The sequence below is a fragment of the Protopterus annectens genome, chromosome 4.part1, assembly GCF_019279795.1.
Source record: "Protopterus annectens isolate FY-2018-M chromosome 4.part1, PAN1.0, whole genome shotgun sequence".
NCBI lineage: Eukaryota > Metazoa > Chordata > Ceratodontiformes > Protopteridae > Protopterus > Protopterus annectens.
In genome coordinates this window covers 146,054,309-146,073,341 of record NC_056734.1, presented here as the reverse complement: position 1 = coordinate 146,073,341, position 19,033 = coordinate 146,054,309, and the positions used below count along the sequence as shown (strand labels likewise).

Below are 19,033 nucleotides of genomic sequence, written 5' to 3'. Positions count from 1 at the left end.
CCAAAATAACTTTTGCTGACTCCAAAAATAAACACTCAATCCTTTTTTCCAGACACATCCAAATTCTTTATCTCTAGGCTTCCATAATCACATTTAAAACTTGTTGAGGGTACACTTTCCTTGCTCTGTGTCTCACAGAATATGTTGGGCAGTTAGATGAAGAGAGTGGAGCTTGAGACCTGCTAGATGACCGGCCTCTGAGATAACAGATGTGGAATCAAGGACAGAAACCTTGCTGTTAGAGTTAAGCTGAAGCTGTCTCCCATAAAATCATGCTTGCCTGCATTGAGTGATAAGAATGTGTTCTCCCTTTCCCCTTGTTTGTTGATGTACCACATGACAGTTGTGTTGTCTGTTAGAATCAACACCTGCCCTGGAAAACTCCTTCTTTGAAAGCCATTAAATGCACTGACTGCTACATCTCTCTCATGTTGTTTGATATGTAGATGTAGTCTCTGGCACAGGCCACTGTCTTGTATCCACTTTCCATTTAGATGGCATCTTAGCACTGCTATAATGCTGTGGTCTTCCTTTTTCTGAGGTCTTCCTTTTTCTTGGCAAGGAATCAGGCAGAGTCATTTAGTGTAGCCTTCTTTGAGCTTAGCCTGAAGTAAGCTATCACTTGAATAAGAATACTCTGCTATATAGAGATAAGCCAAAGCACATGCAGAGAACTGAGAAATGAGAATTTCCAGCTCGAAAATGCAGATGCTTCCTGCACTCTTACTTTATAGGCACATGAAGGAGTAAGCTTCTGAGATCTAAAGTTACCATCCAGTGATAGATAAGTAGGATAGATAAATCCAAATTGGTCTCCACCCCGTTCCCCTTCTCTTTGGTACTAGGAACAGGCTAGGAATAAAATCCTAGGCCCCTTTCTGATACAGGGACTGGCTGAATGGCCCCTATTTGAGTAACAGAGAAATTTGGCATGAGCCTCTGTGAGCCTCTGAGGAGGAGCGTCTAACCTCTGGCATGGGGAGGGGCAAATGGAATAAAACCTAACTGTAACCGTGTGAATGATATCCAACACCATCTATCTTGAGTAATTAAATCCCAATTTCCTTTGAAAAACCAAACAACACATCAGGACTGTAAGGAGCATCCAAAATCCTTGTCTTAACATGCTCAGCTAAATTCTGATCCCTAACTATTTCATATTGTGGCTTCCTACAAAATAAATTACCACTGCCAATTGACAGAAAACAGTACAAATAAACATCGTCAGCTACAATACCTTCTTATATTTTTTTACTGTGTGTTGTTAGACTTCTGACATTGAGTTCTTGTTTAAAAATCTTCCAGTTATTACTACAAGATGTCATGATACTGAGACATTAAACTGCTAGCACTCAAAATGCTGTGTTTATTTATAAAATTGCCAGGATTTGGCCAGTAGAATATTACCAATGGCCAGGGAGTTTATCATTTACCATATTAACAGAAAGTCCAAAGGTATATGAAAGACAGCTTTGATCAAATGTCAAGTTTACTTGTAAGGATTTCTACTCAAGAAAACCACAACTTCCTTTAACAAAAGAAAATCACACCCAGATTTTAGATAAAGCAAGATTAATGCAATTTGAATATTAGAATGTTACACTGTTTTCACTGTAATGCACTGATGTGTATTTCTAGTTCCTCTAAACAGAAAATGTGAGCAAGTACTATTGCTGCTTATTTTAAAGACAGAAAGGGGATACATGAGTTTTAGCTAACTACATCTTTTTATTTCTCCGTCACTCTTAAAGTTTGCATATATATCTGGGATACATACAACATAAAAACATCTAAATCAAAGTAAATCAAATGTATTCAACAAGACTAAATCAGTAAATCAAGGCCTGTAACAAGCACATCGCAAAAAAGAATTAAAATAACACTGAAGCATTCCTAAGTGGGAATAAGAAGTCTGGTAGTTTCCTCGAGATGATTAAATCTATGAGAAGCTAATGAGCTTTAAATTGTAGCTCTGAGTTTGAATCCCTCAATCTCCATCTGCCTATGGTGTGAATTTGAGCAAGTTACTTAATGAGACAGAGAACTCACATCACAATTGAAAAACATGCAATTGGGCACAGAAAGTTTAACTGGTTAACAAATAAAAACTAAATATTCAGTAAAAATTATAAATAAAGTCATAAAAATTAATTACAGGTATCTTTAATATTTAAAAGATAGTGTTCCACATTACATTAAGATGGATGGCTGTTATATTTGAAAATGTACATTTTGAAGGATCTCTTAAATGTAAACATGGCATGGCTTCAAACTGTAGCAGATATGTGAAGTCCAGAAGTAAAGAACACTGTGGAAATATAACTCTGTCTTGAGTTCTCTAGAAGAAATCTTGACCCACAGTATACCACTATATATTAAGGAGATGGGCATAGCTGGGTGGTAGCAGCATATAAGCTCACTAATATGGGGGCATCCTCTGCTATGTAGGATTAGGCAAGTAAAAAGTACATATTCACAACAGAATGGTACAGGCATCCAGTACAAATCCCATACCATCAGTGTAATATTGGAATGTCTACTGGTTCACATGAGTAAATGAGCTGCCACATTGTGCAACAACTGCAGAAGCATTATGTAAATGTCACTGCATTAAAATATGTATGAAAAGGGAAATGCAGCAGACCAAATGCTATGGACAAAGGAAGTAAAAGATGCACAGGGATGTGATGGACAACAGACTAAGGTGATGGGAATAAAGTGGGAGATGCAGCCAAGAAGGAGAGGGAAAGAAGCCAATTGGCAGAACAATGTCAGAACAAGGGGCTGGAGTACCACTCTCAGACAAGTTACCTGTCTAGTAACCAAGTCATTGAAGAAAGAGTGGATGAGGGACTACAATGACTATGAACAGCAGTGGACAAAGGAGAAGAGCCTAGGAGAAACAGGGTAGAAGAGACATGGCATTGAAATCAGCTCTATGCAGATACTGGCTTAATCGTAGCTCAAAACTGACAGAGGTAAACGGTGATGGGATGGAAAGGTGCTGGTTCAAAATTGTACCTTTTATCTAAATGGATGTTGGTGGTATAAATGCAAAAAAGGAACAGGTAATCAGTCAATGCAAATATGGGGAAATGACACACTGAATAGAAGCGCTCCAAATGGTGGTGAGGGTATGATTTGATTGGAGCTTGTTAGTATCACTATACAAGACAATTCTAAGTAGTAAGATGGGAGATTTGTAAGAAGCGATGAGGAGGGGTGGGTGGATATTTTATCACAAAAACATGGGCCAGGGACAAAAGGGGTGGATCATGGAGGTGCCTAGATAAAGTCTGTGAGGAAGTTCAGAGAAAGGAGAGATGGAGATAACCTAGAGAATTATATAAAGGAAGGTATCAAATATTTACTCATACAGGAAAGGTTGGGGGTAATGTCAAAGCCTATGATAGTTAAAGTAGTGTGTGGGGGGGGGTACTGATACACGGACATTGTATATCAGCTCCCAGATACAACAAAGGAGGAAAAGAAGGAGGGGAGGCTGTTGAAGATAATAAAGGGGTGGGCTACAGGAAGGGGGCTGTAGACAAGGGAGGATGTGACTCTGCCAAGACTTGACTAGGAGATGTACTATAAGAAAATTGTCTAATTGCTGTGGGACTGTGTCAGAAAGGACAGAATTCTGGGTGTGATCCTAATCAATGTGGATGGCTGAGGGATACCAAAGCAAAGGAAGCCATTAGCCAACAGTGATCATATCAGTGTGGCACTTAAACTGGTTTGAAGGGTAAGAACACAAGGAAATGGGAGATACTGTGGTATTTTAATTTGGAATTAGGGCAAAATGGGGAAATAGATAAAGATAATACTAGAGATAAAGGTAAGACTACAGACTGAGGGCAATCTGAGTGAATGAATAAACAAGTTATGAGAATTTGTCAGAGAAACAGTACTCATTGCAATGGACAAAGATTTCAGGAAAACACAAAAAGGCAAATGGAGGAAAAAGCTAATATGGAAAGTGAGGTTGATGATTAAGGCAAATAAACAAAAGGGTAATAAGACAGAGGATCAGAGGATCATAGGAAGCTACTAGGCTACTGGCCCTGTGGCCCTTACAAGCCTAGCCAAGAATTTAGCCCATGTTCCAACAAGTCAGCTCCCTATGCCACTTTCCAGCGGGAACACAGGTGTAATCCCAGAGTGTATTTTCTGTTCCCCATCCAGTTATTCAGGTTGCGCTTAAAAAGGGTTAATGAGGTACTCTACTTTACATGGAGAGGGAGTCTATTCTACAAAAGGGGGAGTCTGGGACACAAATCTGTCCTGCCAACAACTCCTATTGATGTCACAGACCTGGTTGAGGTCATGCCTGCGGGTTACTTGAGTGGAGCTTGACTTGCGGGTATGAAGCAGTCCTATCAGGGTGGGGTCTGAAATTGCTTTGTATGCCAGATAGTGGTCAGCTCTGAAGAGTCTGTAGGAGTCTGAGGAGAGGGACAGGGCTTTTAGCCTATCTGTGCAGGGTAGATGTTTGAGGCCCTGGATTCTTCAGGTGAGGAACCTCTGTGGTCTCACCAGCTGCTGAATGTGCTTTGTGAGGTACATGCCAAAAGGGGCATTGTACTCAATAATGGGTCTTATAAGGGAAGAATACAGGGATGTTATGACCACCTTGACCCTGGATAAGATACCCTTACTAATGAGGTGGGTCATGTAGAAAGCTTTCCATACAATGATGGCTATATGGTGGTCAAAACTCAGTTTGCCATCAACCTGCGTGCCCAAGTCCCTCACAACTGATTGCATGTTTAGGACCTTATTATCAATGTGATAATTTGTGGGGATGTCACTCTTCCCAAAAGGGATGATGATGCATTTTTTGGCATTTAGTTCGAGGCCATGTTTCTGGCACCAGTCATTTGTTTGTGTGAGACTGTCTTGGAGGATGTCCACATCACTAGGAGAACTGATGACAGCACCCAGCTTGCAGTCATCTGCAAACTTGGTCAGCCATAGCCCAATAGATTTGGCCTGTACCTCTGAGAAGTATATCTCAAACAGCAGAGGCCCCAAGACCAATCCCTGGGGTACACTGCGTGTTACAGGTCTACTACTTGAGATGGCTTCCCCTATTTTGACTAGGTGGGTTCTATCAGTGATATTTTCCAAGAAAGGATAGTTTTTTTCTTATGGGAGATCAAGTAATTTAAAAGAGCTTTTATCATATGGTAAACTGCACAAAGCACAAAATATTAAGGGAAGTTTTCCATGTAGGAATTGCATAGTCTGTGAGAAAATCAAAAACTTAGATGGGGTTAATATTAATGGTAAGGTTTATAAAGCTAGTGAAGCATACACTTGTGAATCCAGTGGAATTGTTTATATCACAGGTTATGGGTGCTTGCAGGTAAAATGGTACATCGGACAGACCAAAAGAGCTGTCAAGTAAAAAAATCATGGAACATCTGGGTGATATAAGAAGGAATAGGATGGAAAATCTGGTAGCAACACATTTTATTCAGGTAAGTGGTGGTTCAGGAGAAACTTTCTTTTTTAGTGTGTTGGCTAAACCCAAATCCTGTAACAGGGAGGCGGATATTAGCAAGTTATTAATATTGGAGTCAAAATGTATAATAAATTTCAGGACATTATATCTCAAAGGTTTAAACACGGAATTAGACACAAATGTTTACAATAAGTAAACTGACATTGTTCTGTTGTATGGTTGAAAATGTTCACATTTTACTAATGGGAATGGAATGATGTTGTTTCATTTTTATGTCAGAGACTAGTTGGGATCCATCTTTGTAATTTTGTATAAAATTTGTTATGCACAGTCAAATATGGGCAATGTGTGATGGGCACTTTAAATTATTGATTGGTTACTGAAGGATGGTTAATTGAATTTATTAAGTAAGATGTATATAAAGAAAGCTGCTTGATGTAATAACTTATTCCCTGTAAGCGCAAGCCGAGGTACCAGACACATCAGTACATTTTTTATCCTGATGATTTGTGTGTTTTAGGGTTCTATCAGTGAGCCAGTTTGCTACCCATCTGGTAACATATGGATTGATGCCTAGTTGAGAGAGTTTATCTATTACACCTGAGTGGGGAACAGTATTGAAGGCTTTGGCCAGGTCCAGATAGGTGGCATGCACCGTCTTCCCCTCGTCTATGGCCTTGGTGACTATCTCAAAAATGTCGACCAAATTTAACATGCATGACCTCCCCATGACAAAACCAGACTGTGTGGGATCAAGTGTCTGGAGGTTGCCAATGTCCTTGTTAATGAGGTCCATGATAATTCGCTCCATGTCCTTGCAGATCAGGCTAGTTAGGCTGATGGGTTTATAATTTCTGGATCGGAGGATACTCCACCTTTGTGCAAAGGGATGACAGTAGCTGTCCTCCACTTGGCTGGGATGAAGCCGGTACTCAGGGTTTGGCTGAATAGGGTGCCAAATGGTGCTGCAAGATCCTACCTGAGTTCATGTAGGATGCAGCCTGGGATGTTATCAGGTCTCATGGAGGCTGTATTTTTTGCCTTTGAGAGGGAAGTGATGACCTGTCCACTAGAGATAAGGGGTGGGGGGTAGGTACTGGGGATGTCCTGATTTACTGATGGGGTGGACAGAGGACTGAAGTTTTCACTGAACCTGTCTGTCAGCAGGTTGGCTATATCTACAGCATTTGTGTATGTGATGTCCTTGACCACCAGTTATGAATAGATCTGGGTGCTTCCCTTGAGACTGCAGACACATATGAAGAAGGCCTTATGATTGTCTTTAGTAGATGTGGCCAGTTTGGACTCAAAGTTTGCTTTGGAGGATTTCATTAATGCTCTTATTTGCTTGTTCAGGCTAAGGAGAGATTGATTCCTATTGGGCACCTGCTCCTTCTTGGCCCTGGACAGCAATTATTCCTTTTAATATACAGTTTATTTATTGTAGATATCCACCAGACAGGTTTACTCTTCCTTGAGGAGGAGGATTTCATCTTGTCTGGTATTTCTGATTCCATGCAGCTATATAAATGCTCATATAGTAATTTGGTGTAGGTTTAGACATATGTGGCACTTCCTATGGAGGGGGAGGGGGCTGTGTAGCTGTTTATACCTTTCCTCAGGAGGTTGTAATCAGCTTTGGAGAAGTTTTTTTGTTTGACCCTAGGTGGGGGGGGGGGGGTGACTTCGAAAGTGATTGCTTTGTGGTTGGATGTTACCAGGGATGATGACACTGTAAGGATGCTGCAGTGGTTACTCATGTTGGTTAATACCAAGTTGAAGATATTTTCACCTCTTTTGAGGGGGGGGGGGTCAACCAACTGGTCTAAGCCATTTGCATTGACAAAATCAAGGAATCTCTGGGCATTTGTGTTTTTCCATGAGTATTTCTTCCAGTCTATGGTTGGATAGTTAAAGTCACCCAGAATATGGTAAAAGGTTGAATCTTGATAGATTCAAAGAGGTCCAGATAGATGGAGTGGGCATGTTGAGTCAAAGTTGGAGGGCTATAACTAGCTATGATTTGAATAGGGGTCTTGTCAATTGTTAACTGATCAGTACAAGAAGGCATCCAGAAAAGAAACAAATATGTTAAGGGAAGCAAAGGCACAATGGAGCAGAATAGACAAAAAGGAGTCAAAAGCCAAAAAGGCAGAAAAGACATCTTTAGGTATACAGCAGGAGGAAGGAAGGGAGTGGTTGACATTACCAAGCTGAAAAGCAAAAATGGATGTGAAGTAACAAAAGAATGTAAAAAAGCAGAAGTATTGATTTAGTAGTTTGCGTCAGTCTTTACAAAGAAGCAAACAGAAGATTCCATGCTGAGGGGAAGGCAGACTAGACAGACTTATCTTTTTCATCTGCAATCAAGAAAATTTAATTTAATGTAATGTATTTCTTGAGTGGTCAGTAGGCCTTTATCATGTAATCAGTTGCTTAATATGGGTTATTTTCCTCAGAGTATAAAAGGAATTCATTAATTAATAATTATGTATTTGTTTATTATATGTATTTGTTTACTAATGTAGTGCACTGATCTCAATGGACCATTTGCAGGCACAGTCCAGGTGAATCGGCTCACATAAAAAATGAACAAAACATGAGCATGGGTATTTGCTGGTGATAAGTGAGTTGAGGACCTGGCCTACTCTGACTTACACCACGGGCCCATGCTGATGGTGGGAGGAATGTACATGCCCCTCTTAGCCAGTGTGTGCCTGCCATAAAGCCCAGCAGCCCTGGGTCAATAAGCTAATGGCCGGCCAATGTCCAGTTGCCCCACTTAGGTTATCTGGGATAGCTCTGTTGAGTGAAACATGAACTAAGAATTGCTGCACTCAATGTATATTTACTGACAGGATGGAATTTGGAAGTAGATGACATGATGGTAAGGAGGAGACTGGACATCCTCTGTAACCAGGAGATAAGATGGAAGGGCAGTGCAGCAAAGCTACTTGGCTTGGGATCCATAGTCTACTACTCAGAAGGAGGAAGACAGACTTGAAATGGAGTGGGAATTGTGATGAGGGAAAGGCTTCAGAATGCAATGTTAGTGACAGACTCATGGAACTCATACTCCAGCCTAATGACAGTGCAGTATTCATGATCTCAACATATATTTGACAGCAGGGTTCTGATAATGAGAAAGAGAGTGCATTCAGACGGCAGTTACAGGATCTACTAGATAAAGCAGGATAATATGAATTAGTGTTGAGAATGGGTGACCTGAATGCACATATTGCGACAGACAGACAGAACACTATATGAGGGCTGCCTGGGTTGACATGGGTGGCACAACATGAATAGAGAAGGAAAGGCAATTCTAGACTTCTGTCTGGCAAATGACTTCATAGTAACCAACACATGGTTCAGACAGAGAGAGAGAGAGAGAGAGAGAGACAGTCAAAAGATCCCATACAAGAGTGGTCATTATGCAACACAGGTAGTCTTCTTCCTAGTAAGGAAAGGGCACTTGGTAGAATCAGTGATTGCAAAGTAATCCCAGTGAAACAGTCAGCTCACAGCATAAACCCCTGGTTTCCACAATTACCTGCACGCAGCGGTCAAATGAGGCTCAAAGGTCAACAAGGACCAGGCTGAAGACCTTGAAGTTGACTGGAGAAAAGCAGAACAGTTGGTTTAGCATCTGAAGAAGAAGAGGAAATACATGAAATTGAAGAAGAATGGCAGTACCTCAACACTGCATGTGTGAGGGCTGCACAACAGATATATGTTTGAGCCAGGCACACAAATAAGGTACATAAGAAAAGCTGGTGGTGGAACACAGAAGTCCAGGAAGTCATCATAAGAAAGAAAGAAGGAGTGTAGAAAAAAGTAAGAGATAGAAAAGCCAGATCAGGCTAGGAAGGAATACTGGTTGGCTAAGAAAGAGGCTAAGACAGGAGTTTCAGTAGCAAAGAACAAGGAATCTGAGGCACTCTACCAGCTTCTGGAAGGTGACTCAGTAGATGGCACAAATAAACTATATCAGTATGCAAGGTAAAGACAGAAAGATAAAGAGATAGTCAGACATCCTTCATAAGAGATGCCAGCAGAACCTGCTCATCAGTCCACAGGACATCAAAGGCAGTGAAGGAGTGCATCTAGCAGCTTCTGAATGAAGAAAATCCCCAGAAGCTGTAGTGTCCTAGACACAGCCTATGATGAGAGAAGAGTAGGAACCCACCATAGAAGTAGTAAGAACAGCATTAAGGGAAGCAGCAGGCTCAGATGAGGTCACATCGGATATTATAAAGATGCTGGGTAACATAGGGGAGAAATAGCTCCTGAGGGTACTCATAGCAGTGTGGATACAAAGGCATATCTCAAAGGAGAAAAAGCATACTAGTGCCAGTGTTCAAGAACAAAGGGGACACTGACAATTGTGGACAGTACAAGGTTATCAGACTTATGTCACATTGCATGAAAGTTCTGGAGAGGATGACTGATAAAAGAATATACAGAATAGTTGTAAGTAAGATAGGAGATGTGCAGTTTGGATTCAGATCAGGCTGCAGCACAACTGACCTGATGGTTACAGTGATCCAGATAATGGAGAAGAAGCCACATATGAGGAAAGGGTCTAAATGGGCATTCTTAGACTTGGAGAAACCATATTAAAAGGGCCCAATAAAGATAATTTGGGCTGTTCTGCAGTAAATCAAAGTGTAAGAAACACTAGTAGAATTCGTGCAGGCAATGTACATGGACCCAATGACTCAAGTATGAACAGTGTTAAGTTTACAGAGGGGTTCCAGTGGGAGTGGGTGTGCATCAGGGTTCAGCTCTGAGCCCACAGTTGTTCATACTGGTGATGGACTACAAGGGCAAACAGGTCAGAGGGGACAGATTAACAACACTGTTGTTTGCAGACAGTGTGTCATTAAAGGCATATTCTGAGCAAAAGCTTCAGCAAAGGATAAGGGAATGGAATGCAAATTTGAAGGCACATGTATGAAACTGAGTACAAATCAGACTGTTGTCATGGCAGCAAATGGGGGAATCAGAAGAGGCTGATAATTTAGATAGAAGGGAAAATAATGGAACAGGTTAACAGCTTCAAGTATTTGGGATGGGTGGTTGAGGAGAATGGAAATCTGAATGATGAGATCAAAGCTAGAATCAGAGGGATGCAGGAAACTGGCATAGAGTGCCAGGGGTATTGTATGACAGAAGAATGCAAAAGAAGCTGAAAAGTATTTGCAAAAACCAGTGGTGCAATCAATACTACTGTATGGTATTGAAACCTAGGCAGTGAAGGCAGAGCAGCTGAGAAAGCTGGAGGTGATGGAGATGAAGTGCCTGAAATGGGTGGAAGGAGCACACTGAGGGGCAGATGAAGGAATGAGGACATCTGAGCAGAAGCCAAGGTAACTCAAATTGTAGAAAAGCTAAATGAGAACAGATGATGGTGGTTTGTGCATATGTGCAGGAAAGCAGAAGACATTACGGAGAAGATGATTTGGGACAGACAGAAAGAAGGCAAGAGGAAATGAGGACATCCAGCAAAGAGGTGGACGGATTGTGTGAGAGAAGACCTGAGACAGTCAGGCATGAGTCTTGAAGAAGGTAGGAGAGTGGCTTTGAATAGAGAGGAATGGCGACAGTTGATACAACATGCCAACCCAAATGGGAAAAAGGGGGGTTGATGATGATGAATGATGACACTGATGGTTCCAGAACAACTAGTTATACTGTTAGTGTTACTAACCTTACCAGCATAAGGTAGGTTATAAATGGAGAAATAACTCCCCAGACTAGACAGGTTACTAGATCATTTTTCAATGGCAGGAGTAACAATGGTCTCTTTACAAAAGCTAGGAAACTCCCATCCTTAGAGCTGTCCTTAGACTATGAAAAATAACCAAACCCCAGACATCCTGGCATGCTTTACATTGCATGGTTGGTATCAGCATACAGCTCATGGGCTGAAGTGTGGGTATATGTGATATCAAATCTAAAACCTCAGTTTAACTAATGTGCTAGATGAAAAGATCCACACTGATGCAACGAAAGACAGGTATGAACAAGGCATGAAACCACATATTCACTATCTTTAACATTTCAAATATTTATACACAAATATCTCTTTCTACTGATCAATGATTAATTTTATGGGTTGCAGATAAAAACAGTACATGCAGAGTCATGTTTAAAATGTTGACATTCAGATTTATAGTTTCAGGATATCTTCAGATATCTTAATAAATATCGTTAGTAAAAACTTGCTACAGTTTAGATGAACACAATGTGATATTAAACTCTAAATAATAATGAAATAATAGAACAAGTGACACCTTCAGAGCCTTGAAAAGTTTAATAGTACACAACAGTGGTTAAGAGTTTGGACATACATATGACTGTTTCATCTAAAATGAAATGTGATGCAATTATTTGTTATGTAGCTTGTTCTCTCAGTAACCATGCGATTTCAAACGCAGATGTTTGCTAGAAAGTGGCCTTACTTTTTCCTTTCACTGTAACTTCCTTTATTCCAAAGACTTGAAAGTATTTTATAGATTTCAGAGAGTATGCAGCATACGCAAATGTCTGCAATATGAACTTAGCAATTACCCTTGTCCACAATATCCTGTTTTAGGATTATAAAATTTGGATGTCTGAGTAACTAGTGCCATTTGGAAGAAAAAAATACAATATAATGCAATGCATTATCTAACACTTTATGTGACAAATAAGAGTTCACACAACATTTACCAAAGAATGTGATACTTGGTATACATAATGAGTGTGGACATTCCCAAAAAGCACCATAGATGCAGCACAGTTCATAAGTACATACCTTTTAGGCCTTCTCGGCCAGGGGGTCCATCAGCTCCTGGAATTCCTGGAGGTCCAAGATGACCATCTTGTCCTGGATAACCTGGCAGACCTGGTAGACCTTGGGAACCTATACAATGTACAGAGCAATTTATCAAAACTAATTTACATTTATTCAAGTTAAAAAGTTACATAGTTTTGTAGAAATTATAATATTATAATTTGTCATAGCTTGAATTCACATTTCTCAATTATGTTCAATAGGTTTCTAAAGACGTGTAATGTTTCTACAGATTGCTAGATTGGATTTGATGATCTTGTCTTCAGAGACAATAGTTACTGACCATTTATACTATTTCACTGTATGCTGTTACCAGCAAATATATAATCTGAGTCACACGAAGGATGTTTTTATTTTCACTGTATGATTAGTTTGGTTCAAATGATTTCAAGGGAATAATGCACTCTACTCCATTGTAGGTTCATAGATAAGTACAATGCAATCAGTCTACAGACCATTTAAGCCTTGTCAAAAAACATTATTCAGAAGTTCCTTATAGCCTCAAGGGAGGAGATGCAAAACAAGGTAGACAAGGGGACAATTTGAGGCTGCCCATCCAACATCCAATTATTTATGTTTACTTTGAAGGTGGCAAGGGTGCTACTCTGCTTCACATGTAGTGGAATTTTCTTAAAGAGGTGAGAGGGATATGTTGAGAAATGAATATATCATGCCAAGGTGTCTTATTTATCTGCTAATGAAGGTTTAGTTTCTTTAATCAAATATTTGTAGCACCATTCAATCTGTGAAGGAACAGAAGGTCAGATAGGTTTGGATCTTTCATGGCTAAAATGGTTAGATGCAGATCTCCATGGAGGAATCTGTAAGAGACCAAGTACAGAGAAAGGCCTGCCAGTCTCTCTTGATAGCTAAGATTTTTGAAGCCACTGATTTTTTAGTTATGAATCCTGAGATCTCTCAAGTTGTGTGATATATTTAGACAAAAGCATGCCAAAAGCTGTATTATATTCAATAATAGGTCTGCTAAGATATGAGTAATGAGAAATTAAGACTTCTCTGGATCTAGTGGCGATGCCTTTGGAAATTATATTTTGGCTAGATAAAAGGCTTTTCCAAATTACTGTGAAGACATGAAGGTCACAGCAGTGCCTAGATCCCTTACAACAGTGATGGGAAGAGCACATCTTCTATAGGTACGTGAAATTGTTTTGTTTACCAAAATGAACTATTCTGCATTTCTTTATATTTAATTTGAGACCATTGTCCTTACACCAGTTGCTAACATTATCTAACATATGTTGGAGCAATTGTGATTTAGCTGAAGATAGAGTAACAACATCTAATTTACAGTCATATGCAAACTTAGCAAATCATATTCCAGGAGTGCTGGCCTGAAGGTCTGAAACATATATGCCAAATAGGACAGGACAAAAAACTGAGCCCGGTGGTATACCACCGGTATCTTTTTTGCTTTCAGAAGTGACACTTACAACTCTAACCACATGGGTTATGTCAGACAAGTAGTTAGCGATCCACTGCACAATATAAGGATTTGTATTCAGATTTACATGTCTGTCAATAATGCCTGTATGGGGAATAGTGTCAAAGGCATTGGCCATGTCTAGATATGCTGTATGCACTACACAATGACTATCCACTGTTTCAGTTACTTTTTGAAACAAATTAATGTGGTTAAAGAGATAGAACTATAATTTGAGAAAGCCAGATTGATGAAGGTCTAGGATTAACAGATTTTCAATGGGTCTAGAGCAAAGAAGTCTGAGATAACATACGCCATAGGTTTACATATGAAGCTAGTGAGACTAATGTATCTATAGTTACCAGGGTCCATGGGCTACACTTGTGTGATGGTATCACAGGCTTTGGAAATGCAAGCTGTAGAGATATTTAGATTACAGATATTAAGGAGGTGTTCAGAAAGACCTTACTTAGCACTGATAATTAGGCAACCTGAAATCATATCTGGGTCCATGGATGAAGTATTCTTAGTTTTTGAGAAGGCTGAGAGAACCAGTTCTGTAGTAATTAAAAGGGGTAACTGGGCTTGTGGAACCTGCAGAATAGCTATAACTGTGGGTGGAGTAATATTTGCACTGTATTTGTTAGCTAGGATATTAGCTATTTCTCTTGGTGTGTAGTTTTATTGTGGGCTAGCTCTTAACTCTCAACTGTCCAGATTTTCACAGAATGTCCAGATTTCTGCCTCATATTTTGGCTGTTTCTCAAAAAAAAATTGGTTTTATGACAAATCACTGAGGACTGACATCAGTAAATAATGAGATACATTTAAGCTTCAGAATTCATATCCTTCAGAAAATGTGTGCTAACCCAAATACTTTTATTCTAGCGACTTTCTAACGTTATAAGAGCAATATCTAAAATATCCCTTTATTTTTGAGCCTTTGTCCCCCCAATAATGTTAGGCTTTGTCCAGGTTTCTTGATCCAAGAGTTTGAGAGGTAGTCTAGCTCTGAACATTGCTGAGTGTTAGTTCATAACTTTCTGACATAGATAAAATACTTGCAGTTATTCTAGGTTTTAGTGGCTGCTTTAAGTGTGCACTCAGCTATGAGCTTCCTTATGGTTCCCTTAAGCTCTTTGTTAGTTTGCTTAAATATACACTTACGGTAGGTAAAATGAGACCTCTTATAAGCATAAATAAGTTTCTTTCACTTGTTATATAATTTACTGATATGGATGCTCCACCACAGGGGTTTGTTTTTCAATTTTCATTTTGTTTGGTGTGGATAGGGATTGCCTTAACAATACAAGTATTTAATTGGGGGTAGAAATCTGAGGCCTAGGTAACAGCTTTAGTAATAGGAGTCTTCAGAGGAGGATTACAGCAAAATTGATTTAGGTCATCATGTAACTGAAGGTTTGCTTTTGAGAAGTCTCTAAACAGAGCTATTTACAGGGGACATAAATCCAGTTTTAAAAGAAAAGGTCACTAAATTGTCTCATTTAACAAGACATGATGATACATGAAGATATGCAAGAAGTGGCCATATTTGTGAGGAATAGCTCATGGATATTGGAGCTTGTTAACTATTAGAAAATGAGCATTTATAATTTCAATGAAGTGTTGAGAATTCTGATCACTGGCTGTGCAGGTCAGTCAGTATTTTGATGGATAGGTCATCAGCAGAAAGGTTTTGCTTTTAATGGGAATTTCAGCTAATGCATTAAGATAGCTACCATGTTCAGAAAGGCGACACAGAGGGTGTTCTATAGCCAGCTATGCAGTGGTATTTAGCCTTGTTTATGGTGATTTGTACTTTTAGGAGTTCAAATGTGGTGTCCCAAGGAATTTCTTGTGAGATGATGATATCCTTAACAAATATAGAGCTAAAGAGAGTGAACCCCAGGAAGGCTGCTGGCCCAGACAACATACTGGGGAAGGTGTTAAAAGGCTGTGCTAATCAACTATGCACAGTACTCAAGGAAATATTTAACACCTCCTTCCATGGCAAAAGTACCCTCATGCTACAAGAAAATTAACATAATCCCACTACCTAAGAAAACCACTTCCTCCAGCCCTAACCTCTACAGATAAGTCACTCTGACATCCACAGTTATAAAATGTTTTGAGTCGCTGATCAAAAAGCATCTTTCATCATGCCTACCTCCTGATTTTGACCCTCTGCATTTTGCGTACAGAGCTAACCGATCCATGGCTGATGCCATATCAGTAGCACTACACATCTCACTTGAGCATTTAGAAGGCAAAGACAACTATGTGAGGATGCTGTTCATAGACTTCAGCTCTGCATTAAGTATGGTGATAGCAATACAGCTAATAGCAAAACTGGCACATTTAGGAATCAGTAAATATCTCTTTAACTGGATCCTGGACTTCCTGACTGAGAGACCACAGAGGGTGTGTTCAGGTATGAACACATCAAAATGCATCATGATTAACACCAGGGTTCCACAAGGATGTGTTCTCAGCCTACTGTAATTCACTATCCTGACCCACAACTGCTATGCTAAGCACAAGTAGAACTTTATCATCAAGTTTGCTGATGACACCACAGTCGTGGGACTCATCACAAAGGAGGATGAAAGGACATACAGAGAGGAGGTGGCATCTCTGATCAGTTCTTGTGAGGGGAACAACCTTGACCTGAATGTAAGCAAGACCAAAGAGATTATCATCAACTTCAGATAAAGGAGAACAAACCACCCAGTGCTCAGGATAAATGGTGAGAGTTTGGAGAGGGTTAAAAGTATGAAATTCCTGGGAGTACACATATCAGAGGATCATTTGTTGTCAGAAAACACCAGCCAAATGGTCAAGAAAGAACACCAATGCCTCCACTTTTTAAGAAGACTGAAAAAAGCTAAGCTTCCTCCTCATATTCTCTTCACCTTCTACAGAGGTGCATCCTCACCTGCAACTTCACAGTGTGGTTTGGAAGCTGCACAGTTACAGAAAGGAATGCACTACAACGAGTGGTGAGGGTTGCAGAGAAGGTAACAGGTTCCAGTCTTCCATCGATACATCTTTATTTAGCAAGAAGTATCGAAAAAGGCCACCAAAATAATACAGGACAACATGCATCCTATGTATGGAGTGTTTAAGCATCTGGCATTGGGCAGGAGAGATATCAGCATCCACTGCAGGACTACAAGATTCAGTAACAGTTTCTACCCTACAGTGATTAGACTTCTAAACTCAGACACTAGTCCCAGGGATCTGGACATATAATAAGCATTTTTTTATTTATTTCTGCAATATATACGTACATATTCCAAGTAAGTGCGATATTTATTTATTATATCCATAGTCAGTATTATTTAACTCACTCAGTTTCCAGTATTACACAAATAACTTAGGCATTCCAATCTGTAGTGTGTTTTGTATTACTTTAAATAGGGTAGTTAATTTAACTCAGGGGATGATATTCTTTTCGTATATGACTGTTGATAAATGTCTCCACTCTTTCTTGCATATATTGGGAATATTATTAAATTTGTTAGTTATGTTTATTCCTCTACTTGTATTTGTTGTTTCACTTTCCTTTGTAATCTCAAGAACTGAGCAGATGCACGAAATTTCATTTAGGCTACACTTGGGTAGTTCTAATGACAATAAAGTTTGATGATTTTGACTTTGATATTGATACTCCCCAACAATTGCCAGTAGGTCTGAAAGTGTGATAGGCATTATGCCCATGAATGGAGAAAGTGCTTTAATTGCGCTAAAACCATGCTTCTTTAATCACACATATATGAATGCATTCAAGTTGCAGGAAAGCCTCAAGTTTGGGCATTCTTTCTTAAGACTCCTGGCAATGAGTAGAGCCCATTAATGTGTTCTAAATTAAAATTTACTAGGTCAGAATGTCCATCCAATGCACTCTATCTATGAAAGGGACTATGGGTGCAGGAAAGGCTGTAGCCAAAATGTGAAAACCTTGGTAAGAGAGGTGCAGACCATCCCTGGCAAAGCAGGAACACTTGTCAGTCCTCTCATTCCAAGCTGACACATACTTGATCCTCCTAGAACGACACCAACTGCATAACCAATTATAAAAGCCAGATATCTTGTCTCTGAATTTCTGCATCTGTTTGGGTAATGGCAGAATACCACTCAAGACCAGTGGAGAATAAATCTAAGATGACGTCTCTGCTTAATCTAGCAGAAGCATATCAGCATCAAGCAGGAATAGAAATCAAACCAGAAGTAGATAAAAATCAGGCAGCAACTGAATGTACCAAAAAAGCAAAAGATAGAATATAAGGTGGAAGACCAGAAGAGAAGGCAAGAGATGTGAAAAATGCATGAATATAGTTGCAAGTATAGAAAAACAAAATCTCCGCTTGTTCTCCCCAACGAAGTCCAGGATAGTCAAATAAAAAGCTTTCAGTATAGTCAGGAACAGGAGATAAAATCAGCCACGCACGTCGGCAGCGAGCATCAGATCTACTAACACAAGTCTCTAAATAATTTTATTTGAAGTGCAAATACCTTGTTCAGGATTATATTCATTAAATCCTCAAAAACTAATTAATCAATCGGAGCTTTTTTTACATTCTGAATCTAAGTCTACTAATGAATAGTCTTGAATATCAATTTTAATATTCCTAATAGTGTAGTTTATTTGTAGTATATATATATATATATAAGTAGAGAGAGAATAGATATGTTTATGTTGATCATATCATATAGAGAAGAAAGAAAGTATTATTATTTCTTATAAATTTATTAATAATCATATGTACTTATAGACACATACATAACATAAGGAGAGAATATAGAGAAATGAGAATAAATTGCCTTCATATTGAATTTATATTGTATATATATTCAGATGTTCTTTTATTTATTCTATGATATATTTTTATATAATTTATAGAATATTATATAGAATATTTTATATTACATATTATATTTCAATAATTTATAATAATTAAAGAATTTAATAAACATGTCTTTTATTTTTAAGAAAACTCATACATTAAATTCATACATTTATCAAATTTAGTTTATTACATTTACGTACAACAAACTTGAAGGGAGATCTAATGGAATATGTAATAAATTATGAATAAAAAAACAACTAGTAATAATGTAATAAGTTTAAAAAGCCATAAGTTGCTATGCTAGATAGATAAGAGAAGCATAAGTTTTTAGAAAACCATTAAAGAGAATCTGTTTAGATGACAAGACAATATAGAGAAAGTTATAGAAGGTATATATTGTTATTTTATATATCAATTAAGAACAGTATAGAAAT

The 19,033-nt window shown here is 38.9% G+C and overlaps 1 protein-coding gene across 1 annotated transcript in view; it reads right to left on the bottom strand.

The window, feature by feature from the left end:
• Nucleotides 1-19,033, bottom strand: part of LOC122801189 (collagen alpha-4(IV) chain-like) — a 1,621,248-nt gene that overhangs the window by 227,948 nt on the left and 1,374,267 nt on the right. Inside the window, exon 38 of the mRNA XM_044070748.1 lies at nt 12,270-12,377. Coding sequence (XP_043926683.1) covers nt 12,270-12,377 — 108 coding nt within the window. The remainder of the gene's footprint in view (nt 1-12,269; nt 12,378-19,033) is intronic.